Source organism: Eleginops maclovinus, chromosome 23 (assembly GCF_036324505.1).
Source record: "Eleginops maclovinus isolate JMC-PN-2008 ecotype Puerto Natales chromosome 23, JC_Emac_rtc_rv5, whole genome shotgun sequence".
Classification (NCBI taxonomy): Eukaryota; Metazoa; Chordata; class Actinopteri; order Perciformes; family Eleginopidae; genus Eleginops; species Eleginops maclovinus.
Genome location: NC_086371.1, coordinates 8451974 through 8478857, shown reverse-complemented (window position 1 = coordinate 8478857; position 26884 = coordinate 8451974). Strand labels below are relative to the sequence as shown.

The window sequence follows — 26884 nt, the reverse complement described above, 5'->3', positions numbered from 1 at the left end:
AGAGGTATGCGTGTGATAGATCCTCCTACTGTATACCAACAGAAGAGCTGCTTGTTTAGATGTGTTTACTTAACAATATCTGTTTAGCTTTGCAACAAAATACACAAGGTTAAATAGTTTTTAAACAAAAGGGCATAAAAAGGGCAAGAGCGCAAAGCAGATGTGTCCAAGAAACTGGTTCACCCTCCATCAGACGTGGCTCTGGCTGAAAGCTGTTGTTGACTAGGAAAACAATTTGCACACTGTTAACAGACATGGCCAGAGGAGCAACACAACCCTATTTTCTATCTCCCAAAGCCGGAAAATAGGAAAACAACCGTGAGCAAAGCAATAAAATGTGTGCATCCTCAAATAACAAATGAAATTGCATGGGAGCTCTATGGAAACATTTACACAACACCTACAGCTTTGGTGTTATGGTAGCTTTAAGAGTTACACAATGCAAAGGGAACATTCTTCCCTGTCTGTACAAACTGCTGAAGCATTTGTTGAATAACAGGCTGTCCCAGAGTCATTGTTACTCAAGTATTTCTCATTTAACTTTCAACTAAAAACAGATTCTAATAGTCCTGGCCTTTATTTTCATGTCCTTTTAATCATGTGGTCTAGAAAACACAGTGAAAACTCAAGGTAGGTGGCTAACGTCTGTGGAATCAGCTTCCAGAGAACATGAGGACCTCTTCATCACTCTTGGTTTTAAAAAAAGTCTGAAGACCCACCTGTTCCGCACCGCATTTTACTGACTGTCCTTTATTTTACATTCTAACCTTCTATGATCGTAACCTTTTTTTTTTTATCCTCTTTTTAAAACCCAGCTCTCTAGTTTTTTTGTATTATTTTATTAAATACATTTCTTAGATAACTTTATGGTAATTTTCTTCATAGCATTGTGAAGCACCTTGAGATGACGCTGTTTTTAAAGTGTGCTATACAAATAAAATGTATTATTATGTAACGTATCAATTACTATTTATTATGAGCTAAGCCAAGAAAAATCTATAAAAACTACTAACTTTAAAATGAATTGCTTATTATTTTTCCGTCTACTGACTAATTGACGAATAAACAAATATGTGTAGCTCTGAATACTATGTTCTTTGACAACACCAACTCTCAACTAACAGTTCACTGATAATATTGAGTCTGAGAAATCCTCTGGAGTCTCTTAGGAAGGGCACCGTGAAGAAAACCATCCTAAATGTAGCAAAATACAGGCAATAAAGAAACTAATGACCCTAGCTCTGTTAAATGACAGCCGCGGCACTGGTTATGGGAAGCAACCTCTCTGACTGAGCTGTGTCAGTGAAGGCCGTCTTGGGAAAGGCTTTTCGCTCCGTAATTTACGAGTGGGCCGGGAGCCAGTGTGTGTTGTTTAACAGCCGTAGACACGTGCTGTCTTTGCATTCATGGCCAATGAGGAGGTGGGGGAAATAAATTCTCCCTCCAGCTCACAGACACGATGAACTCCAGCCCAGGTTATCTGTTGCTGGTGCCAGAAACAACTTCCCTAAAAAAAGAGTACAAATTAAACAGGATCGGCTGGAGAGAAACAGACAGGTTTATAGGTGATAGCTGTGGTATGACTGTGTGGATTAGTTTACTACTGAGAAAATAAAAGTGTTTGCCAATAGTTGATTAGGCAAAGTATGACAAAGAGGGAATTTAATGAGAATATTTAGAATAAATGACTGAGTAGACATGGCAATAAAGTGGAAAAATACTGTCTTGTTTTTAAGGTCTCTTTAATTAGGCTTCTGGGTCTCTCTAATTATCCTCCATCCAGTAAACTCAAGGTTTTTATATGTTATCCTTAAATGTGTGGCCTTTAATGGAGGCAATATCCTTGAAAGTGTGACTATAGTGCACAATAGCCTTTGTTAAAAAGCATGGCACATTCTCAGGTTGGGGGAATGTGTAGCAGGGTATTACTTGAAAAGAGCATAGGTGTAGAGGAGACCAACCCTTGGTAAGTAAAGGTTTTAAAAAGCAGTCTTGCATGTGAAGGGGTAGGTGGGGCTCAGCTCTCCCTGTCACAAGTACTTAAATCAAGGAAGCAAGGTAGGAGGGCGAACTAAAATGTGTGTATAGAGGGGAAAGGATGAGGCAGAGGGGCCAATACTTCTACAACACGCAGACACCCTTGTCTTTCACTCTGATGTGTTGGTTAGAACTACAACACAGCAACACTATTATTTAACTTTTGTTAAAAGGGACGTATTAAGGTGTGCTTTTGGGGGGGTTTCACTTTCATTTGTTGTGTTATATAGTTTTTTGGTCATGTAAATGGACTGCAAAAGCCCCAAAGTTCCCTCAAGAGGGAGTTTCTCTCCCACACACTCCCGCCCTGCCTCAAACGTAGAACAACATGTGGAGGATTTGGCAAAAACAATCAATTGGTAGCTCATCTGACAGTGTACATTACAGATTACAGCCAACCCTTTCCCAGTGATGATAGAAAACTAAGCTGAAACAGTATTTTAGAAATTGGAACACTTTATCAACTCCAAAAAAGCTGGCACTCTTTGTAGTGAGGATGGCCGCTGGCTAAAATGTTTGTAGGCAAACAAAACACACATTGACCTGAGGAGGGTGTTGCCTTGTATTACAACAAGTAGTGTGTGCGGGGTGCTGTGAGTCAACGGCCAAAAGGCAGTAGAGTTCATTCTCTGCTCTGAAAAACAAACAAAACGGTAGTAGGTTCTTACGACCCTTTTAGCTATGTCACATTTTGCTTCATTAACTTTTAAGTAAGCTAAAAAAGGGATAATCGCTTTTGTACTAAATGACTTGTTGTGCAATTAAAGCTGAGTATGCAGCATATTTTTAAATAACCTAACATGTTAATCGTATCCCAGCAGACATAAATACCAAATCAATTGTATTAACAGAAAAGTGTACGACACACATTAACCCTAATTTTACATTTCAAACCATTGCTTGAAGAACAGGAATAACATTTGCATCCCATATTAATAGCTTCCAAGGCTTAAGAAATAAAAAGGGTCAAGTAAGTCCGGCAGGCTCCAGATACTTTGCATCTTTTGAATCTTTCATGCTAAGCCCTCAGTACTTCTGCTTACATAAGGATAATTTACATGATTATAATGCAGTAGGAAACCTGACTTCTGATGAGTTCACAATGAGAATGAATGATAACAACACACAAGCACAGAACCACATTGTGAGAGTTGTCAAAGATGCTGCCATGACAATAAGTCTTCTTCTCAACCATTGGCTCTGCTTTAATCCTCTTCACCACATCTAGTTATATACCTTGAAGCTAAGTATGAATAATTAATCGTGAGACACTGTGAATACCAATTCCCACATATTTTCCAGCACCATCGCCACAGCTGATTAAGCTACCTAAGGTAATTTACTTCATTGGTGGCAATGTGCCTGCAATCCTAACCAGTGAGATCAGAGTGCTGACACTGAGGTTAGCTGGGAGCCTTGTGGACTGACAAGCAACCCTTAACACAGACTGACACAACGGGCCAGGTCGTCTGCCCTCCTGTTCAAATAACGACAAGATGGAGGGAGTTACATACAGATGAAGTTGCAATATTTAATTATGGTTAAACTTGTTTCAGCTGAAATTTCCTCTTTTAGTTGGTCATCGTTTAATGAATGTCATATTCAGAGCTGAGGTACCATGTGCCCATAGATTTATTTATAAGTGTTTCCTCACTGGGCATGGATTCAAGCTATCAAAACTAGCAATTCATCATTCAATTTCACACAAAGCTATTCCAGAGATTTGGTGTTGCACCATGTATGATAGTTGGACTCAAATGAAGGACCAATCTTTGAAATGAAAATCAATACAGGAAACCGGGGATACCGCTTTTTATTCCACTTGTTTCTTCTCTCTTGTCAAAATCATTTAATGACAACTTAAACAATTTAATTGGAGGTTCAGGTGAGCGATGCTAATAGCAACAGATGTTATAAATCAATAGTGCAATAAAACCTGCTAAAGCTGTCTCACTAGTGATGCCGGATCCAATCCTTATTGGCTGATACTGTGTACTTTGTAAAAACAATTAGTGTCATCTATATTGTACATAATGAGATGCTACATTGTTCTGCAACCTGTTTCCTCCCTTACTAAGCAACCTGACACTCAAACAAGACTGCTCATCTCTGTCTGGCCCAATTGACTGATGGATTTCCAAACTCTGCATCAGCCAAAGCTATTAAGTGGTGTGCTGGAGCGAAATGACTTTACTGTTCCCTGAGTCCAACATCAGGTTCAGCAATTCCTGCCCGTTATTGTCTGGGGCCACTGTGACAAAGTTAATTTCTTGCCAAACAAGCACAAACACTTATGCGAGCGCACACAAATAATAACAACAACCAAAAACCAGAATCATCTGAATGACTTTCGTTCTCAGTTCTCAGGCTTTTAGGAACGATTTTGGTCATATGAGGTGACCCATGCCAAATGAATTTCCTTCTCGGTATCTCAGTGAATGCCCCTCTCTTTTCTTGCTTGGACATTGGCAACGTTTTAGACCAATATTTTGTTCAATGCAGCTCTGCAGTTCGATATCTATAATGGTTTAACACAGTAACTACCTCAGTGTAATGAATGACTACATGGTGAAGATTGGATGGCCCTGGGATCTCCTGACACTACTATGGCCAATCAAAGAACAGATTTCTGAGTCAAGAGCTCTGGCTTTCTCCCAGAAGGATTTGTGAATTTCAAGTGCAATGCAGTGAAATGACAGTGAAAAAAGAGGTAGGTATTAAAGAAATGTCCTTGTGACTGAATTGGGTTTAAAGAATCAATTCTCAAATCTTCTATCGGGAAACACTGTCTCAAAAAATGTAAATTGAACAAATAGGAAAAAACCACGACACCCTTATTACGAGGCATGAACCGGAGCCATGTTGCACGGGAACAATCATTTGATCATGAATTGGTTGTCAGAGTAGAACACTAGTGTGATTAGGACATTTACATAATTGCATAAAATAGCAATGCAAAAGATATACGCCAATCAGGCTGCTAATACGTGGTGATTACGGGCACAGCCTTTTTAACCTTGGAGCCTGACAGAGCATTTTAAACTTGATAATTTCCTACACATGCCTTATCCCAAGATTGTTTCTGTATGTTCTATCTACTGGTCTATGTCAGTTTGGTCTATTAGTCCTTGAAAATAAGGTCCAACTCATTACCGTCAAGCTGGATTCCTTGAGGTACTTCAGTTTTGCATAATAAATAACTTCAACTTTAACATCCTTAACTTATTCTAGCAACTTACTCAGAGGCTAAAAGTAAAGTATTTAACTGGAGCAAACTGTCCAGAGATATTAGTCATATATCTTGTTTCCCCCTCCCCCCCACTGTAGTGAGAGGGGTCTAGCTGCATTGCTTCTTTGTCTGGGGGCCTTATCTGGCTGTGAAGCGCCGGGCTCAGTGCTGCTGTCTCTATTGGCATGGTGACGGAGGCAAGGCCTGCCATCCCAGATAAACCTCCCTCTGTTCTCCCAGCAGCCCAGCAGGCTTCGTGTTTGCTGCAGGTGTCAGAGAAAATGTTCCCATAGCTATTAGACTTTTAGCGCTGCTGGTGACATGTTGGCACCTCTGATGGGAAGCTACTGAAGTTGGGGGAAGTGATGACGGGAAAGATGGGCACACCGACACAGAGATGAGACAGAATGTGGGGAAAAAGTTGAACTGGGATGGCCACCAAAAACAGTTGCGAAAGAAAAATAACTGATGAAACTGGATGTATTTATGTTGTGCTGTAAAACATAGATAATGACAACTATCTTTTATGTCATACATTGCTCACTTACAGCAGTGCTGGCTCAATTAGCAGCCTTGTACATGCTAAGCATAGCAGCATTTTTAAACCAAAAGCAGAACTACAGACATTGCTACCGTAATCTCTATTAAAATAACGAAAATAAAACATGTTATGATTACTGAACACCATGAAGACAAACAGTGGCAGACAGGTTGTAGTAACCACACGGTAATGACGTCTGTTGCTGCTGCAGCTGCTCCAAAACTGTCATCAAGAAGAAAAGCTTGTTATGCTGAATATTCAGCAGACAAACTGTTTGCAGGTGGCAAGAGATTGGATACAAGGAGACATAATTGAATGCGCTAACAATGTCTTTCCTTAAAAAACTAATTTACAGCAGCCCAAAAACATATGGTGAGGAAACTGTCCAATTCTACTTTCAGCTAATTGCAATGAATGGCAAGCAGAATTTGCTTGGGGGAATGAAAGACATGTCTAAAGATACAAGAACAGAGAAGTTATCGCTCAACGTGTCAATATATTTCTTCAATAATCAATAATTGGTTGACTCAAATGTCTTTCCGTGAACCACAACGCTAAGACAAGAAAAGGCACCACATTATAAAATTATTAAATTAATTAATACAGATCATTTAATACATTTCTTTTAATCCACATATTCATTAATCATGTTGAAACCATCTTATAAACTATTGACATTATGCCTTCCAATTATTAAAAGATCAGGTGTTTTCTATGCATTAAAGATTCAAACTGTATCTGGTGAGGCCAGCTTTTCATCAATATACAAGAAGTAGCCCATCTGTGGGTACTGAGGCCAATGTTAATGTGGGGGACAAACAACCGCACAGCAACACACCAGCCAGGGAGCAGGACACTGAACTGGCAGATTAGGCCACCTGGCACTGCCAGACTGTCACCCTATTTATACCCGGACAATAATTTACACAAGTAGCAGAGAACAAGTGACCTGGGGTGAGGGATCTCAGCATGACGATCCGATGGGGATGAAGAAAAAGAGCAACTGCCTTCTTTGTCCCTGTAAGGCTTTCCCGAAGAGTGAGCCCCAATGTCTTCCTCTGCCTCCGAATGCTTCTTTAGCTACGAGAGAAAGTGACATGTAGGCCTGGTCGAGAGATTCTGCTCAATTTTAAACTGAAGATCAGGTTGAAGAAAAAAAATACTCTGCCACTTCTGCTTCAATTTGAGCTAAAACTATTTTACCATTAATTCTGGTAAGAAAATGTACTAGATAGTGCATGGTATTGGCTCATTGCAGCTGCTTCTCGAAAATAACCAGACCAGAAACGAAGTTATCCCAAGAAGATTGCAATTTTTGTTTATCAGAAGTACAAAAAATGAGTTGGACGATAGATTAAAATAAAAACCAGTAATTCCTTGAATCAAGAATAAGCTTTGAAACAACAAATTGTTGCATTCGAACAAGAAAGCTGTACGTTTTGAGGAGAATATAAAGAGCAAAGTTGTAAGTGGTATGGCAGTTTGTGCCAGACGGGCTGGTTTGAGTATTTCAGAAACTGCTGATCCACTGGGATTTTCACAATTGACAATCTCTAGGGTTTGCAGAGAAAGGTCAGGAAAAGAGAAAGTTTCCAGTGCACTGCAATTCTCTTGTTGAAATTGCCTTGTAGAGAATGGCCAGACTGGTGTGAGCTGATAGAAAGGCAACAGTAACTCAAATACGACTCATTGCACACCAGGTATGCAGAAGAGCATCTCTGAACGGACAACTCTTTGAACCGTGAAGCAGAGGGGCTACAGTAGCAGAGGACCACACCAGATGAAACTGTTTTCTGTTTGACAACTGGAATTTAGACCTACGATTGGCACAGGCTCTCCCAAATGGAAATTTTTTAAAAATGTTGCTTGGTCGGACGCATCTCAATTTCTGTTGTAACATTCAGGCAGTACAGTCAGAATTCGGCATAAACAACATGAAAGCACGGATCCATCCAGCCCTGTATCCAAGGTTCAGGCTGCTGGTGGTTTAATAGCGTAGGAGATATTTCTGTCGCACAATTTGGGTCCTTTAGTCCCAATTAGTACTACCTGAACATTGTTGCTGAGCATGTCCATCCTGTCTTCTAATGGCTTCTTCCAGCAGGACTACGCAACACTGTCCTTAAGGCCTTTCTGAATGCAAAGGTGCTCATAAACACCCATAACATTAGGTGGCCATCGAGTGCATCAGCGCTGAGTTTTTCATAGTTGGTGGATTTGAAAGCATCTGTTTAATGTGATACTTGAGCGACATGTTGCATGATGACAACCTAATATGAAAAAAGAAATATTCTTTCTAGCTGACAAAAACATCATGGCCTTTAGTAGACGCTTCTCAAGACTGCATTCTTGGAACAATGCTTTTGTCAGAGTTTGAGTTGTCAAAGATGGTGACAGAGATGTAAAAAGCTGCTTGACAAGACCAACTGAAATCTACAAAAGACAAGCAGCAGCAATATCTAAGTTAGATATTAGCTTTTTATCAAATGTGCTCTCTATCGCTCTCTATCTCTAGCTCTCTAACATCTTTTTAACCATTTTGCATTAAACCAAACTACAATTAAACCAGGAAACGGGTTATTTAAACTGAAAAATCCCCAAAGAGCTCAGCTGACATTTTCCCATTAGTGGCATGGATGCTTAATTTGGTGGCACCAATATTTCATTTCAGAGAGCGTTTCACACAGTAATGAACATGTCACCAAGTGAAATGAATGTGTCAAGGTGTTAAACAGATCCAATAAAATTAAAGAAGTTGAGTCACTCAGAAATTACATATCAGACCTATTATCACTGTTCATGCCATCTTTAAATTCATTTCTTAATCTGGTCTGTTTCCCTGCCATATAACTAACTCTCAGGTTGGGTCCTGCCACTCCCTCCTTCCTGCAATCCTCTCGTTTCCTTTAACCTGGTTTTCAATGCCTATTTCCTTACTTGCAACCCTTAGCCGTCCCTACGTATGCATACCTGTGTGGTTTCGTTCGCTCAGTCACAAGGTCTACAGTTACTTAATCTGATGGCTAAGGCTGAGGGAGTTAATAAACGGATCTAACAATCAGATGGGCAGTCCTACCCTCTGCAGTCATCATGTCGTAGTGCTCAAGACATGATGACATACAGGAGCAATTTAGGACCTAATCCTAAATTGCTCCTGTAAGCATGTCGACGGTTAACATGTGTACGGTATTGAATTGCAGGTCAGTTGCTTTGGATAAAAGCCTCAGGTAAATAAAATGTTGGGGGGGGGGCTGTCGTTTGTCTGTCGGTCTAATTTCTCAGATTTGTCTAATGCCTGTCCTGAACCAGTACAAATTAACTTCCCTCACTTGTATTTCATGCGTGGGTTCAACTCTGCCACTCTCTCATGACTTTTACACATTTTTACTCTTACCCGATTTGTAAAAACATATCAGCAAAGCAATCTTCAGAAATTAACCTACACTTCATTATCACCTAAATGATAGTTAGACTCATAGGCGTAACTGTGATGTTGTGAAATGATATGAGCAGATTATGATTAGAACAGATAGGAAATGCTGAAAATCTGCGACATGATAGATTTATGCTAAGCTAATTCTAAGGACATGAGAGTGTGATGATGATGGTATTGATCTAACGTTCTGCAAGAAATTAAATAAGCATATTAACCAGTATTTAAAAGTACATAATATACTGTATACGGGCTGACATTTCTATCAATCATGCCAAGATTGACTTGTCAGGACTTCTTTGCATGAAGGATAGCCTGCTCTCACATTCCTTCACCATCAGGTGTCAAGAAGCCACTCTGCATACCTCTCTTGAAATTGCTTCATAAAACAACTAGAATCAAGGATGCTTTATTGGTATTCATGTGTTGGTGTGGAATAGAAGGCTGGAGTCCGTGTGTAGGTACTTAAACAGCTATTTCAGCCTACTAAATATCCAAGCTACAGCCTCCTTTTTCTAAATACATTATCCTGGAGGCAGAAATCTGCTGAAAATATAAGTAGCTTCCACCATCAAAAAACTGCTGCTTTGAAAAATGCTCGAGAAAAAAATTCATGATGTTTCATGACTGTTTTCATATCCTGCAGTTCCAATTATATTGAAATGGAAAAGAGATTGATACTGTTTATGCAGGCTCTAATTAGAGATACACCGAGTTATCATCCATTTGACATCAGTATTGCCTGATATTAGCCTTGTAGACTATCTTTGGCTGACTGGCAAATGGTTATTTCCCCGATGGTAGTGACCCATGATTATCTGTTATGCTGCATATGGTTTTGGTTGCCAAATGTTGCTTTAGTGTTTAGCTGAAGGACTGGCACACCCAGCTACAGATGGGGAAAAGAAGCCACTGGCTGGACATGACTGGCATTTGATTTTTTTTAAATGTATCAATAGCATTCACAAAAGACAATATATAACAGAATATGCAAAGGTAAGGCTTATTGAGGGTATGCCCCAGTTTAGTTTGTTCACAAATAAAAATGAAGAAAATGGCAGTGTGGGAGTTTCGATTAACCTTTATGTAACCTTAATTTGTAGAAATAATCACCTCCGTTTTTCAAACCTATGTGCTTCATGCTGCAACAAGGACAATGACACGCTTTTCCGCTCTGTGTCTTACATCTTGAGAAACAGACTGAACTTTAATAACCTAGAGATGCTTAAAGAAGGCTATCTTTAGCAGCTAGTGTAGATATAAATAGTTTTATAGCAGAATAAAAGGTATTTTTTCGTCAGTTAGGTTAGTTGATTTTTTCATAAAACACAGCAACAATACAGCATATCAATATCTGCCACATTGTTATTTTAAACAACTGTAAGCCCCATAATTTCTCTCTCCACGAAACCCTAGCTCTTAAGATAAACATAGGTTCAAATAAACACAGTTGAATCTTGATGAGCTCCAATAACTTTGTAAAATCTGTTTTTTTAGTGTCATAAAAGTTAAGCTGTATGAGCCGATGTGAAAGAGTGCTGAGTATTTTGGCATCACATCTGCTCTGCTCTCTTTAGGCAGAGAGGTGATCGAGAGTTTAGAGGTAATTTACTGTTGTGTGTGTGTGTGTGTGTGTGTGTGTGTGTGTGTGTGTGTGTGTGTGTGTGTGTGTGTGTGTGTGTGTGTGTGTGTGTGTGTGTGTGTGTGTGTGTGTGTGTGTGTGTGTGAGACAGACTGACGCACAGAGCAAAGGTGAGCGCTAATATTAGTCTGTTGCTGTGAATGACACGTCGGTTGGGGCGAGAGGTTAACAATATGAACCTTAATACTCAAAAATCCTCTTCCCCTGTCTGCGCATTGTGGCTCTGAAAGAAATCAGTGGCCGTTGCAGCAGCTGCCATTCTACCAAGTTCACACTTTTCCATCTTAGGCGTCACACCCAATTAGTCATGAAGAACTACTGGAGTATTGGTTTTCCTGTCAGAGCATGCAGGTTAGAGACAGGACTGTTGTATCTTGAACGGGGTTAGGCAGGATATCATCTCTAATGTTGTTTGTTTTGAATCGATGACCTGCAGAGTCTTTAGAAAATCTTCGGATTCCTGTATGCTTTTACAAAAGTAGTTCCAGTGCAATAATGAACTATTTGGGGAAATAAATGGACTAAAGTAAAGCAAACAAAAAAGCACGACTTAAAATCGATATTTATTTTCCAATTTAAGACACATTTTGATTCTCATAAGAGGAGCTATTTTACTAAAATGATATGTCTGTTTTTCACATAGTTATAAATCATTGATGTATCGACCAGCCAATAATGTTCCAAATTCAACACAATAAAGTGGAGCTGTGGGTCCCTGTTGTTAAAAATGAGGTGTAGTTTTGTTACAGAGTCATGAAAAAGAGCACAGCAGTGGACCTCAGCTATTAGTGCACGTACACACCTTAAAAAAGCTCTCACCCTCTCAAAGTATTAAAGTGTAAACCTTGCAAATAAGCCAGGAAAACAATTGAAAATAAACAGCAGCAGCCAAATGCACATAGCACTTGATAGAAAATGGCTCCATCAGAATGTTAAACAAGTAATTGACAGCAATGTTTCCTTGTCTGTAAAATGTCTGCACTAGTAAGTTAACTGAATAAAAGGTAATATCCTCTCCGTTTTACACCGATATCTGGGTGGCTTTCAAATGTCAAATAGCTATTCTCAGAAACAACCAATAAGAGGTTGATGAACATTTCTCCGGCAAGTATTTCTGGTACTGTGTGCGTATTAGTATTCATGTGTGGTCAATTTGCTGTGTCAAGCAGGCTGCTCTCAGAAAAATCAACAGCACATCAGTATTTTGAATATGATTTGGATGGACTTGACAAAAAAAAGGCACTTTTTTAATCTTACATCCCACAGAAAAATATCTTCCATTAACAAAATTAATCTTGCTGTGACGCAAAACTCTCAACATTTAAAAACAGTCCTTGCCCTAATCCAAAATCAAACCTTGATTTAGTTTTTTTTAAACCTGCAGAGGCAGACATTCTTCTGTGACCAGTTTGAAAATAGGAGCCATGAATCTTTTGCTTCCAAATTGGGTATTAAACTAGGACATTATATTGTCTACTGAGCATTACATGGAACTCTGGCATGTGTAAAATTAGAATGAGGACTTAATCAGCAACCAGCTAATATTGAAGTTCAGGATCCCAATTATTTTACTATACTGGAAATAATTGCAGTGTCTGGCTGAAAAGCTAGATTAAATATTAATTTAATTGTATATAATATTAAATATTTTCTCTGTGTGCGCATGAATGACCCATAAACCCAGAGACACAAGCAATGGAGATCAATCAGCAGTCTGATACATTTTTCACTCTGGCTTTTGGCTTGGGACAGAAATGCCCACAAAATCAGGGGGAATGACTGTCTATGCCGAAAGGTTCTCTCAGGCATTATTATGTTGTGGTTTCGGAGTACAGCAAATCTTATTTTATGTAAAAACACGTAATATAATTAATACTAGAAGCCACCAAGACTCTTCAGACCCTCTTGATTTTAATGCCTAAAACCGTCAAGTTCCCACTCATTGTAATTATGAATGAGAGTAACAACTCGCATTAATGAGTCCTGCTTGAAACAGGTAGCAACAAGCATTGTTGACTCTAGCTTTTCTGCAAAGCTTGATTGTTTGTTTTGAATGGCAACAGGAGTAGAGAATTGGCATTCGAGGCGCAGTCATTAGCTGTGCGATGGTGCCAAAATGATTATTTTTCCCCTTCAAATCTCTGGTTGATTGTGTTAGTCATTATCAGACTGAGACAAAAGTATATTTAACTTCACAGCGGGATGATACATTGGAAGAAAATGATATGCAATAACACTTTTTTTAAAAAGATAAATGTTGAAAAACAAGCAGGAGCCATATTTTAAGATATATGACACCCTGTCCAGATGTTTTATGGCCATAATTTATCTACACCTATGTAGTTCAGTCTATACAGTCCAAATACAATCCATATGGGCTCCACTGCATGAGTCACAACTGGAATGTGAACCACCAGGTCCCACATGTTTAGGTGAAAACAATTGTTATGCTCCAAATATCTGGAACAAACTACCAGAACCCAGCAGGTCCGCTGCAAGTCTTACTACTTTTAAATCCAGGCTGAACAAGTTTCTTTTTGTCACTGCTCTTACATTGCACTGTAACTTGTATTCATGTATATTACACCTGTGTTATTCATGTTTTATGTTCATATTATTCTCCTTGCTTTTTAATAACTGTTTTTAAATATCATTTGTTTATGCGTTTCTTAATGCTTTTAATGTCTTTCATTTCTGTAAAGCACTTTGAATTGCCTTGTGTTAAAATGTGCTAGATAAATAAACTTGCCTTGCCAATTTCAAATTTGCTAAAAGTACAACACAATGAAGCAGTGCTGCCAAATCAGAGTCTCTCTACAGATAGTTTTTCAGCAATCCTGACCATGCATTGTTTAATTAGTTTATTATTAAGAGGGATGTTACTATGCTAAATGTTTTAATTGCTCAATTACAACAAACGTTAGATAATTACGCCATGGAGAGACAAATACACTGCAGTATATAAAAATGAGCATGTTCCCAGAAGCAGGCACAGAATCTGGTTAGGGGGGAAAATGATTTGACATGCAGCCCACATCTCCAGTAGTTAGTTGTTCTTAGGCAACGGGCAATTAGAGGAGATACCGCCGCTGTTATCTGCCGCTGAATCTGAAGGCAGATTCCACATTTATAGGCAGGCAACACATGAGCAAAGAACTGAAGATATCCTGCAAGCAAAACACTTCAGCACTGTTTTTACTTTCTGTAGCGAAGGACATCTCTTCAACTCTTCCACGAAACATAAAACCAGAATGACATGACATTTCATTTTGTAAAGGCTGTAAGGGGAACATCAATTTACAGGTAGAAGAATTACCGAAAAGAAAGCATTTACAGCAGACTGACACTCAAGGTTTATTTCAGGGACAGATTTCATTTGAGCTGGTCACTCAACCCACACAGGATTTAGTTTTAAACTGGTTTCCTGCTATTGGTGTAAAGCTAACTAACAATGTGCTTTAAAAACCCATTCAATTTGAAAATAATTATTGAAGTGGAAAGAAGATGAGAAGAACATAGCAAAAAAGATAGATTTACAACTATAATACGTAGTGGTGAATAACTTCTACCCACATTTGAACAGTATGGTTGTTGTAGTTGACATTGAAATCGTACCTGTGTTGCTGCAGTTGTAATACAGATCCTGTGAAGATGAGGTCCACTCCTCCCTGGTAAAGAGGACGTTGTCATAGTTTGGCTTCATCTTTCATCCTGCAGAACACAAGAGTAGAAAAATAAGTTAAAACACACGATGCTCAGTAAGAGCTATGGAACTAAAACACTGACCATGTCAAGTCAAGTTCGACATAGCGCATCTCCGATTTGGATGCTACCTGCCACCAGAGGTAGCTCCCACTCTCACAGCACTGCTGGATCACATTTTGCCAGGTAATTCATTGAGAACCCATCAAAGGTGAAATATCTAGTGTGTAGCATTGTACTATTTTGTTTGCTTACCTGGCCAGCCTTGAAATGGAGGAGAAAGTAAGAATTGCTTTGTAAAACTTTCAAGAGCTTCACAATATAAGAGCAGAGAAGTACAAGAACACAAACCACTGTCTTTCCATTTTCAATTATCCTGTTGTTCTTTACCTGCACCCCGTAGCAAAATGCCCACATTTACACAACCCTTTGCAATGTTTTTCCTCAAATTGTCTGTGTGAATATCTCTTATGCAGAGCTGAATGCTGAAGTGATGAGCAGACAATATTGCTGTTACCCCATAACATTTAAATTAGAACTAAAAACTCAAAGGCAGCTCATGAATTGTCCTAAGGTATGCAAAAACAATCTACAAATCTTCATATAAGCCCAAAGAAACATTAGCATCTAGGCGGCTCACTAATTAAAGCCACAGGATGAATATAAGACTCAGCTCTATAGGCCACTAAAGAGGGGAGAGCTAATTACTGCAGCATAAAAGAGTGAGAACAACAGCATCACAGTTGCTATAGCTTCTATAGAAGTTGATCGCCTTAAGGGATTAAAACTATGCAACATATTTCTTCCTTGTTACCTCACTGCAGTGGGTCGAACTCCAAAGAGTGAACGAAGGAGTTGATGTGATTGATTAAAGCAGCTGTTGGTGTACTTTGTGTTAGTAAAGACACATCTGGGAGTTGTTGAATTGAAGAAATCCGGTAGACAAATACAACAATAAGGGTATAAATAGGTGTGCTGTTTTTGCTGAAAGAAATTACTGTGCTGTTTTTTGCTCTCAGCTGATAGAGCCTGGTAATTAGAGTGGATTGTCATTTTCGTTTCACTTCATTCAGCCTTCACTTTGTTAGCTGATTTCTTGGTTCTGTTTTACTCAAACCAATCTGTAGCAAATGTAGCTGCCTTCCGCAGTTGTTAAACAAACAGGAGATGTTGGCGGAATTGCAGAGTTCCGACACAAGTCTAATGAGGAGTATTGCAAAACACACTGATTTCACATCATCCTGCTTATAAACTGACACTGTCCGAGTCATGCCACTTACCAGGATCACAATATGATGAAACTGGCCCTAGCCTTATCTCTGACTGTACCCAATCACATCCTCCTACACATCTGGCTTAAAGTTGCAAAGAAACCATTAACAGTAATGACAATCCATGTCGGTGTTAAAAGTATCGGCAGTCCGGGCCAGGAGCTGCTCTCTGTGCATCTTTATTAGTCTGCAGAAAGAGTGACTGGTCTCTAGCCTGCCAGCTCTAATAGGAGTGCATTGATCAGAGGGTTAGGCCGGGCTGAATCCAGTCCTTTAATTGCCGTGTCACTCCTCGCTCTAATTCCAACAGCTGTCAGTCGTCTCCCAGGTAAATCGAGGCCACCGTCACACGTGGCAGTTCAAACCGAGGCAAAGGTAAGGCTCGGGACAGAATAACGATCGAGCAGAAGGCAATAAATCCTAACATTAAAGGCATTTTTGACAATAAATCAACGTAAACTAATGTTCTTCAACTTAATACACATGCTTTACAGTCTATCATGCATCCTTAACCACATGGCTAAGCAATCTCACCTAATGGCACCTTAAGTCAACTGTCTGAATCCCACTTATAGACACTTCAGTGACATTAAGCTACTTAGTCTGCCTATCAACATTAGCTACTGAACCTTGCATTTACAAAGATGATATAAAACAGACTTCATATTAAAGCAGTCATGAAATGCAATTTCTTCATTGGAGAATGCATATTTCCTTAACATCATTTAAACGTTTATCCATAGAGTGCATTGAGCAGTAAGCAGAAGACTGTGTGACAGAGAAAAGGTCTGAAAGCCAGAGGAGACAAGGGGCAGATAAGAATTTACCAAAAGGGATAGTATGTCAGTGCTCTACCCCCCACAAAACAAACCTTTCGGTGATAAGCCTCCACTAAAAGTCCTTTTGCTTCTGTCTGATGGACGATTTCTTTAGCTTGAGTTTTAAGTAATGAAAACTAATTTATAGAAGCTGAGAAAAAGATGGACATTTTCTTTAAATGAGAGCTAGCAGCACCCAGCCTCCGTGTATGATGCCAGCAGGGCGGATAAATGCAATCCTTCATTAGTTCTAATTACTGTACTGGAAGATGATTACAGACTTGCCCACCCCTCCCCTTTAACCTTGTGAATACAGTTTTTTTCACCATGCTTGTGCTGAAACTATTTACCAAAGGAAATGACTTACACAGACAACAGCTCTTATTTTAATAGCTAAAATGTACTCAGAGAGTCCCCCCTGTGTATTAGGAGGTTTCAGTGTTACACTTAGGGCAAATACAAATATTCCAGGGAGACGTGAAGTTTTCACTCAGGTACCAGCTGGAACAAACATAACTCTCTTGGTTCTAAAGATCTGTTCATCTCTGATTCCAGCACCACAGGGCTCTGAGGGAGGAAAGCAGTCAAATCCTTTCACACATTAATCCAGATGTCTGGCTGCTTCAGACATAGAGCTCTGTCAGAGTCGTATCCTGGCTTTAGTGCTGGAGTTATTTCAAAAGTCTTGGCAGCTAATCAGCCGCTATCTTTCATCAAAAAGTCCCTGTGACAGGGCCGTGGCTATCTTTACAAAATCTACCAGGGGAAGATTGTGTTATAGTTGCACATTCATTCAAAGCTTCAGAGTTTGATAGGCTCAAGAGGATTCACATAACCAATCCGCTGTGTGACATATGTCTGGCTGGAAGCCTGAACATAACACAGGTAAATAAAAAGGCCTTGATTTGCTTCACCTGTTCCTCCATCTAAAATCCCACACATGAAGGCACATTCTGATAAAACATGGAGAGTATGCCAACTAATCAGATCCTAACAAACCTGGGACGCAAGGGCTTGGAATTCCACCGCATCTCGTTTGGGTCCCCATTAGTTTGAAATATGTAGATGTCATTCACACAGGACATGATAGCCAAGGGTAAAGTATGCAATGATGTGACCACTTTTTGCTCTAATCAAAGTCCTCGCAGCTCATCACCACAACTGAAGATTTGGTTCAATCACCAGAATTACAACCCATCATCAGCACTGCCTGATTAAAAGTATGGCTTTCATTTTTTTCTGAAAAATAAGGCATCTGTGGGATAACTTTCCCGTCCCAAAGGCATTAGGTGAGGAGGTCATCCTCAGACGGTCAGGTAATCAGTGAAAGCTGTTGTTCAGCTCATGAATCTGAAAAGTCGTGCATGTTTGGTGGGCAATTGCACTTTTTGCCGCAGGATTAAAAAGAACACCCTTATCTAGCTACTTGTCAATGTCACCGCAGGTTACGGAGTTACCGGGGTATGAAATTAATTTACTTCACACCTTTCAGAGACTTCACAGAAGATCAACTTCCATTGAGATCTGATGAGGAGATTTACCCTAAAGCTGAAAGCTAGGCTACATCGCCTAAATGGCTGACCACAGGGAGTGATAAAGGATATTGCACCGAGGTGGTTGGACCAATTCCATCAGCAATTCAGCGTGCCTGAGGACGAAATAGGCTGTGTATAGAAGGTGAATGTTGAACCTGTTATTGTACTGGCTATGCCTTGAAAATAAAACCAATTCACTTTTTTCCAGGGTGTATACAAGGTCATTGAGAAAATTCCATTCATCTGTTATGTTACATACCTGCAGCAATCCCATGTGGCTTTTGGAGTATGACAAATCCACTGCTCTATTTGTTAAGTCTCAAGGGAACCGTACAGCGTATGCTCCCATACTGTCATTTACGCTAGTATATTTTTACAGCAGAAAGGTAGGTGATGTTTAAACTTGAGGAATAGATTTATTTTTAACAGCCTTTTGAGTGAAGTGGAACAGGAGGTAAGATCTCTTCTACGAGGGAGGTGACTATAATTAACTTAACTCAAATATATGCACATTAACTTTCCCCCGTTTTACCTCTGCAGCACATGAACTGGTAATAAAGAAAATATCCTGACAGAGGCTTGGAGTAATGCTGTAGCAGAAAAAACATTCATTAAAAATGTCAAACTCTCCCTTGCTGATATTACTGTACCTTTCATTGCCATACAATAATAACATAGAAATCAAACTTTACCAGTATACAGAACTGGGAGCAAAGAATTTAACGAAGATACCCCAATCATAACATTCAAAGTTTTGTAACATATATTTTAAATATAAAACATTACAACCTAAAAAAATATTAAACATTACTGGAATCCGTTAAAGGAAAGCTGAACCGCTAATTGATTAATGCAAATTCCAGCAATCAAACAGCCCCTTTAAGGCTAAGTGTGCACTATGCCTCACTTAAGCTACAAACAGTTGACCTCAGCATTAAATGTGATGTGGTTCATGTGAACATTAAATGGCTCAATCATAATTAAATATAATTGACTTAGCTAAAGTTCCCCAAGAACCAGTTAAAGGCAATTGACACTTAAAGTTATTTATGTTGTCTGATGACCATATTTTATCAGCTTACGGGCTGTTGTAAGCATCAAAAAGGAAGTGTTGTCGATATATCAGTTCAGTTTATTAGTTTGTGGTTGAATTGATTTTGGTATTTACTCTTTCCCTATTCCATTCACTTTATTGTTTTTGTGATGGGTACGGCAAGCACTATGCACAGCCGACCTGTTTAAGCACTGTGCCAGAGCTAAAGAGAAGTCCTGCTGTACCCATCTTAATTCTGCACAAAGGTAAAAAAAAAAAGCGCTCTCCTGTTTGTATTCCTTCAGAACAGTCACAATCGTCTTGGGCGGTGCTAAGCGAAGGATGCAGCAACGATGCCTTTGGAAAATCGATAGGAGAGATAGCGGGAAGGGAGGAGAATTCCTTCTGAAAAAGGCTGCATGCACAGTCTACATCCTGTGAGTCAGAACAGAATGCACTGTGCAGACCCAAAATACACACAAGCTTATTGATTCGCTCAGATGGCACCCTCCCTCCGCCTGCCTCCTCCTATCCAGCTCCCAACTTCCCTTGAGGGTCAATAAAACATCTCATAATGAGAGATGTCACCTTTCCTCACCCAGAGTGGGACAAAAACAATTTGGTTCAGAACATGGGGAACGCTCTCAACATGGTGCCATCCACCAAGCTAAGTTTAGCATGATAGCCTCGGGCAGGAACGTCTAGTCAGACAGATTTAGAAGATGAAATCCAAATAGTTCTGGGGCACTATTTTATAAGAAGACAGGACAGACGGGAAGGACAATGCTTCAATAGAAAACTAACAAACAAACAAGCAGCACTGAAGGAACAAGCACCACGTTTATTAATGAGCAAAATGTCCGCGTTGGCCTGTAATAGTGTATACATTTCATTTAATGATGGGATTAGTGGGAGTAATGCTGGTCAGGCAGTATTTAAATAAAATGCAATTATATCAGGATGAGAACCACGTATAAGAAGAGCTACTTCAAAATGAAGTCAATTATTTTTGCACTTTCAAGTTTTTGGATTTAAACCATAATTAGTGGAGAAAAACAGCTGATAGATGCAAGGTGTGCCAGCTGATACTGTGTTGCATTCATTAGGCTTATGATGTCACAGGGCTGTTTACCAAAGTCAATACGACAACATCCAAATGTCTTAATGAAGCACTTGTCATCAACTGAATTTTGTATAAAAGCTTCAAATAAATGAAACACATGACGTTAGGAACAGTGGGTGTTGGGTTGTTGATGTATTATCCTGCAGTTAAGGGATGTGACATACTCCTGCTCTAATTGCTACTTTGAAGTAAAACCAAAAGCTTTGAGCTCAAACAATGCCTCCGATTTTTAATTAGAGTAAATCTGCTCTTTTATGTAAGGATAACCTGAATTATTTTTGTAACCCCACTCCTTATGTAAGAAGTGAAAAACAATGCTTTGCACAATCGTATCGCTTTAAAATCTTCTATTGGCAATAAGGTTGCCTTGCGCTTACAGCAGACCGTAAATAAAACGGTAAATCGTTATTATTTATATTCAGGCCCACAGAAATTGGTAGATTTTCGTTTTGCTTCTGTTTAGTATCACCTAGAACAAACAACAAAAACAGAAAGTTGAAAGTCAAATAAATAATTGAATGTCAAAACGGTAAGCCACTTCATTTCCCGATAATCAACTGCATTGATTGACTCAGCACTGAAACCAATCCCATTTAGAAAATGATATGTTTGACAGCATAATAACTCAACAATTAACTAAATATAACCGCCATAAAAGCTTTCCATTAATGCTTTCCTCTACTGCTTTGTGAGTAACACAGGGTTGGTGTGTGACTGCTGTAGCAGGAAGGTTTGGACAGGATTTTGACAGCCTCCCCTACAGCACAAAATATTGAAGTTCAATTTTAGTTTTTGCAAAAACAGCACCCTATACTTGTGGTTCCCCAGCAAAATGTCTGAATAGATTGTGATTGACTTGAGCTATGTAAACACATTGTTTGGTTTTGATAAATTAGCCTATATAGCATCACAGAAGTGCATGTTTGCTTCATTAATATTCCTGAACAGGTTTTCAGCTTACATTGCACACTGATTAGCAAGGACATGACACACACTTTATATGTGGGCTCTGAAAAGCACACGCAATTGCAAGCAATAAAAATATTGACCATATGGTGGGAAGTGGGTGTGCTGTTATGGTAATGCATTTTAATAAACTGGATGAAGACTGCAGAAGGAAAACACATAACAGTGACGGGTCATGTAGAAGAAGGGTTATTTTACACCATCAATAACTCAACGTCGTGGCCCTTAGGGGCATGAACAGTAATGGGGACTGTCCATCACAGTATTAATGAGATTGTGACCGCTGAATATGCGCATCCATGTACATTGTATGCGATTGTATGGGTAAACAACCAACACTATCCAGCCTTACTCATAACTCAGCATCCCAATTATTTTGTTAAATAAAGTGTTCGCTGAATAAAATACAGAGCTGTAAGTGTGTGTGAAAGGAAGATGGAATCACAAAACACCTAGCCTACATGAGAGTAGTGGGCTTTTTCTAGTCTTACAATGAAGCACAGCACAGAGCACTGGCCACCATTGTTAATCTCTTTGTAAAAATGCAAGATCATATTGTAACACATTGTAAAAGTAACCTAAATCAATGTAAGGTTATAATTGAAGCTTGGTTCGGTTACATGAAGGGTCCCTTTAGCTAACATCCAAACCGATTGACAGATCTCAAAAGATGATGAAAACCTGAACGGTCTTTCTAACAAAGATTCAGAAAGTCACTCATGAGGTATCTTCCAAAAATAAATCCTTCCTTATTTAAATTTTAAAAAACAGGTTGATTTACTATTAACTGAATGAAAAAATACAAAGTTAACTATCAATGGGCCTACATGAAAATGACAAAGGAAGCCATAATTACTCACCTGACAGGGTTGCTGTCAGTATTCTGTATGTTTGGTTATGGATGATAAGAATTAGGAAATAAATGCTACAAGGCTTTTCTGAAGGGTGGACAGCTTGCTTACATGGTCTTGTTTTTGTAAAGGTATTTATGTTGATATGGGTGAGTTGACTGATCCCTCTCCATTTATAAACTCAGATTCCTTAATTAACAGAACCCATCAATAACCTGGCATTTAGTCATAAATAAAACAAAGCTTTTCATCAGTGAATCAATGTTATAAGCGGCATTGACTGAATGATTTCATTGTGATGATTTTCTATTTTTCCAGGCTTATGTCAAACTGAATATCTCCACGTTTTTAGGTGTTGGGCAGGAAAAAACAACCTCTGGCTTTGGGAAACTTGGATTGGCTACCCCCACAATATTTCTGTTATTTAATAGACCCTATTATGAATCAATGAATAAAGAAATTAACAATAATTCTACAGATCGGGTCGATGCATTTCGCTTGTTGTCCATACAGTGAGATGCTCATTCAATCTTTCATTTTCTAATTAGTTTTGATGTTTCCTATATGCTATATCCCACCATTGTCCCCAGCTGATCAGACTTTAAAGGTGCCATAGAAAGCATCTATCTGGTATTTTAAATTGTTCTCAGATGTCTACAAAGAAGGTATATAACTTTGGATGATCCAAGATGTCCAGATGCGGTTTGACAGGCCCATTTACAACCCTACGATTTGGTCCTAGAAGGAAACAAACTGAATTGCCTTGTTTGGGGGCTCATTTAAACAATTATGACGAGCTCTGCTCTGATTGGCTGGTGTACAAGGAGCAATCCATGGCTGCCTCAGAGCCCACAGAAGTAAGCGAAGTTCCCGAAACTGTGAGAGATGAACCATGGAGGCTATTGGTAGCCAACCTTACATGTTTGAGCCTTTATCGGAGGAGGAAACCGATGAATTTGACGAACAGCCTGTTGGTTGGAGATTGGAGAGCAGCGTTACGGAGTAGTAAGTATTAGCGTTAGTGTTTCCAGCAGCTGGTGTATGCAAATGTTGGGACTGGACTACCGTGTGTGAGTAACAGACAGGGATTGTTGTAATTCGCCCGTTTTACCGCTGTGATATATTCATGATTTGCAAGTGAAGGAGGAAACAATGGTGTTTGAGGTTCACGGTATGTCAGTTTAATGAACCGAACTCTCCTTATTCAACTATGCCAAGGTAAATACAGTTTTCCATTCTATGGCACCTTTAACATGCAACAGAGCACACGGACATCACAACAAGTACAAATAGGCCTCCCTCCCTCTCACACATGTTGAACGCCCTCAGCCCTCACTGCTGTGGGTCCATGTGTCTCTGTCCTGTGCCTCCAATCAGTCAAGAACAAATCCATGCACAAAGCAGTAGATCAGGTAACTCTGGCATGGGTGCGGTTCTTATTTGTGCAAAGCAAGGTCATGGAACCATAGGATGCTGGATCAATCAGACAGATTAATGAAGCACAACCTGCTGACATGAGGAATATTGACACCCCTATTACATCTTGGTCCTGCAGTCCTCACCACTGCTTAAATAAATCAGGCCATCAAAGGGGGGCGGGTTTAAGTACTGAACCTAATCTTTTACATGATAAACTGAACGCAAGAAGAGCCCAACTATAATGGAAAGGGACTCCTACTAGAATTATTGAACTCCAAAATGTTACACAATTAAATATTGTGTTTGGAGTTGATGCTGCATCATGTTCATAGATGTGTCTGGGTTTTTGCTCAGAATTTATTACGTGATGCAAGGCTAATAGACCTTTTCCTCAGAATCTCATATCATCAGCAATTTGCTATGAATGGCAGATACTTTTGTTCCAGCCTCTCAAAACAACAACACATGCTTTTTTTTCTCTATGAAATTACGAGGAATAGAATATATTTAGGTTTTGGACTTTTAGATCCAGAAAACAAGCAATTTCAAGACATCACCTAGGACTATGAGGAATTGTCAATTATGTTATACTGATATAGAACTATGTATTTTATTAAAATAAAATGTAAATGTATTGATATTTCATAGACTAAATATTAATTCGAAAATAACTGGAAGATTAATCGATAAGTTAAATAAATGTTAGCTGCAGCCCTACAGGAGAGGTTTGGCAATTGTGCTTGAAAAATGACTTAATGTAATCAATAATTAAAATTGTGGGTTATTAAGTTTCTAGAAATCAATGCATCTGTTAATTTACTAATCTTTTCAGCATATTGGAGCAAACACATTGTGTTCTGTTTGAACCAAACAATGCATGTATATTTACATATTTAATTGTCATTTGGAAATGAGCTAGCTTAATTAATCACCCCCTTACTTACATAATAAGTCTCTTTTCTCTAAAGGAAATACATGAAAAACTATATCACAGCTGTGCAGCAGATAGAAATACCTACGCCGTTGCTTCTCCTTAAATAAGCTGATCTGCAAAAATCGCTTAAAGCACCTCAAATGTAATTTTTGATTCCGGTTGTATTTATGACAACAGGGACTCAGAGTGGGCTAGAAAAAAGGGCATCCTCCATTTTCAATCAATAGGAGGATTAACCTTTGCAATCAGCAGCGCCTCTCTTCGCAAAATGTGAAGTCAAGGTTTAGGATTATACCTGAAGACATGATTTAGCTCATTATTGGTCTTAGATCTCCACAGCTGTATGACATCCCATATATCACTGGCATTAGACTACCATTACTGACAGCAATCCTTCAAATCCCCGCCGTGGGAAAGCACCTCATCGTGAGCCTTTCTGGAAATGAATGTATAAATTTGCAGAGGTGTCTTTAGTAATGATCCTCTATATTTTTAGAGCCCAGATTTCCACTTTTGTGCCCTCATCAAAGGCTGCTCACCTTCTGAACATTTAGATAAGTATCCCAAAGGTGATTCTTATTATTTCCATCATTCACACAGCGCTCATAAAACTGTCACTAAGTCACCCTGGCTTCCTCCATTTTTTTTAGCAGCACAGCACAATAAATTGACTTCAAATTGTTTTCAGCAAACTATTATATATTGAGAACAATCTTAACAATATACTACTCATTTAACTTTAACCCTGATTATGCAAAGTACTTTGAGTTGAAGAGAACAAAAAAGCAGAGACAACAGGGGTCATGTACTTAAGGGGTCAAGTATTTACTTGTCTTAATTGTTCCAAAACACAAGTTATTCTTCTCACATGCTACTGTATTTGTCTGCTTTAATTGTGTCTACTTTACTTACGTGACTATTATCCGTGAAAGATCATGCATTGTCCAGCACGTAGTTAACTTGAAATGAAATGTGCTGAATAAATACAGTTTTCCTATCTTGCTTTTACAAGCATGTATTCATATTTTGTGTCATACATGCATTTTACCTTACATAGTTTGAGCCTATATCTTTGATTTGCAGAAACTAAGGAACAAAAGAGGCAAAAAAAAGAGCATTCTCCCGCATGGTCGCACCTTTGCCATTACAATATATTAAATCCCTACAATACAGGGTCCGCTTTCGTGCTATTCTGACACACCTCCTAGTCAACGTTACATGCATGTAAACTCAGCAGTCAGGTAAGTCAGCTAACTTTACGTTACGAATGAGACAAAAGGAACACAATTAGAACCGATTCATTGTAACATAAAGCTTCACATGAAACTCAAAACATCGCTTTGTATTTGGCAAAAACACATAACGCTGTCAACTTTTACCAGTGTGGCTTATTGCAAACCTGAAGCAAGCTAATGCTAACTGCCGGAAGTTAGCGCCGGAGAAGTGAAAGAGCAAAGCTTATAGAAAGTATAAAAGTACCTGGTTGTAACGTTTGTCTTCTTTCATGCTCGCCGAACTGCTGGAAGTTGTCCTAAAATCCACACGACCCTGGGAAGTTTCTTTTTTTGCAGTTGTTGTTGTGTACGTGAGGTAACCAGGATAGCCTGTGGTTAGCAACAACGTAAACTGTCAAACAATGGCGGAGCCAACTACGGGAAGCGGGAGGTCAACACGTGCTGTTTGTTGACGTTTTTTCGCATCCCCCTATGGGCGAAATAGCGAAACACTTATGATGGTTTCGTTTTTTTGTGCTGCTGTCAAAGTTAGTGCACTCAAAAATCAAGAGAATCAAGAGAAATCAAAAATACTTTGAATAACAAAACAGATATAGCCCTCTATTTTCGACAGCAGAAACTATGCACAATAACAAACTCTGTAAATGTAAATATTATAAACAGGAAGCATCCCTGTCTTTTTCTAAGTAGACAAATATGTAGGAATATTATTATGCTAATATGTTTTCCTCAGCATTGAGGAAATTAAAGCGGTTAAATGTGTTTACCCAAAATTGCAGGGATATTTTAGGTCAGTGATTTAGGCTAATGATGGATGGCATGCTTTCAAACATTTGTTAAAGACATTTTTCTGTCACATTCAGGGCTTTGATAGTAAAACACCCCAGCAGACACACGAAAATGGAGATTACCTCCACAATATAGTAATTGTGCTTATGTCAACGTAAGTGCTCTCAGCAGAAATAGAGCGATCAAAAATACTCTGATTCATAATCAACATTTTTATCAGGCAAAACAACTTCATGATTAAAACATTGACACAACAGTCATAGAAGTATCCTCTATTTCAGGGAATTTTATTAAACTAATTCCATATGTTACAGCTGAGTCTCGAG

The 26884-nt window shown here is 39.0% G+C and overlaps 1 protein-coding gene across 3 annotated transcripts in view; it reads right to left on the bottom strand.

Moving 5' to 3' along the window:
• The window catches only part of enox2 (ecto-NOX disulfide-thiol exchanger 2), a 148636-nt gene extending 122466 nt beyond the window's left edge, over positions 1-26170 (bottom strand). For all 3 annotated transcript variants that reach the window (XM_063877017.1, XM_063877018.1, XM_063877020.1), the window contains exons 1-2: positions 26014-26170; positions 14498-14593 (exon numbers count right to left, since the gene is read on the bottom strand). In XM_063877017.1, coding sequence (XP_063733087.1) covers positions 14498-14585 — 88 coding nt within the window. In that variant the 5' untranslated portion in view covers positions 14586-14593; positions 26014-26170. The remainder of the gene's footprint in view (positions 1-14497; positions 14594-26013) is intronic.
• Positions 26171-26884: the final 714 nt, after the last annotated feature.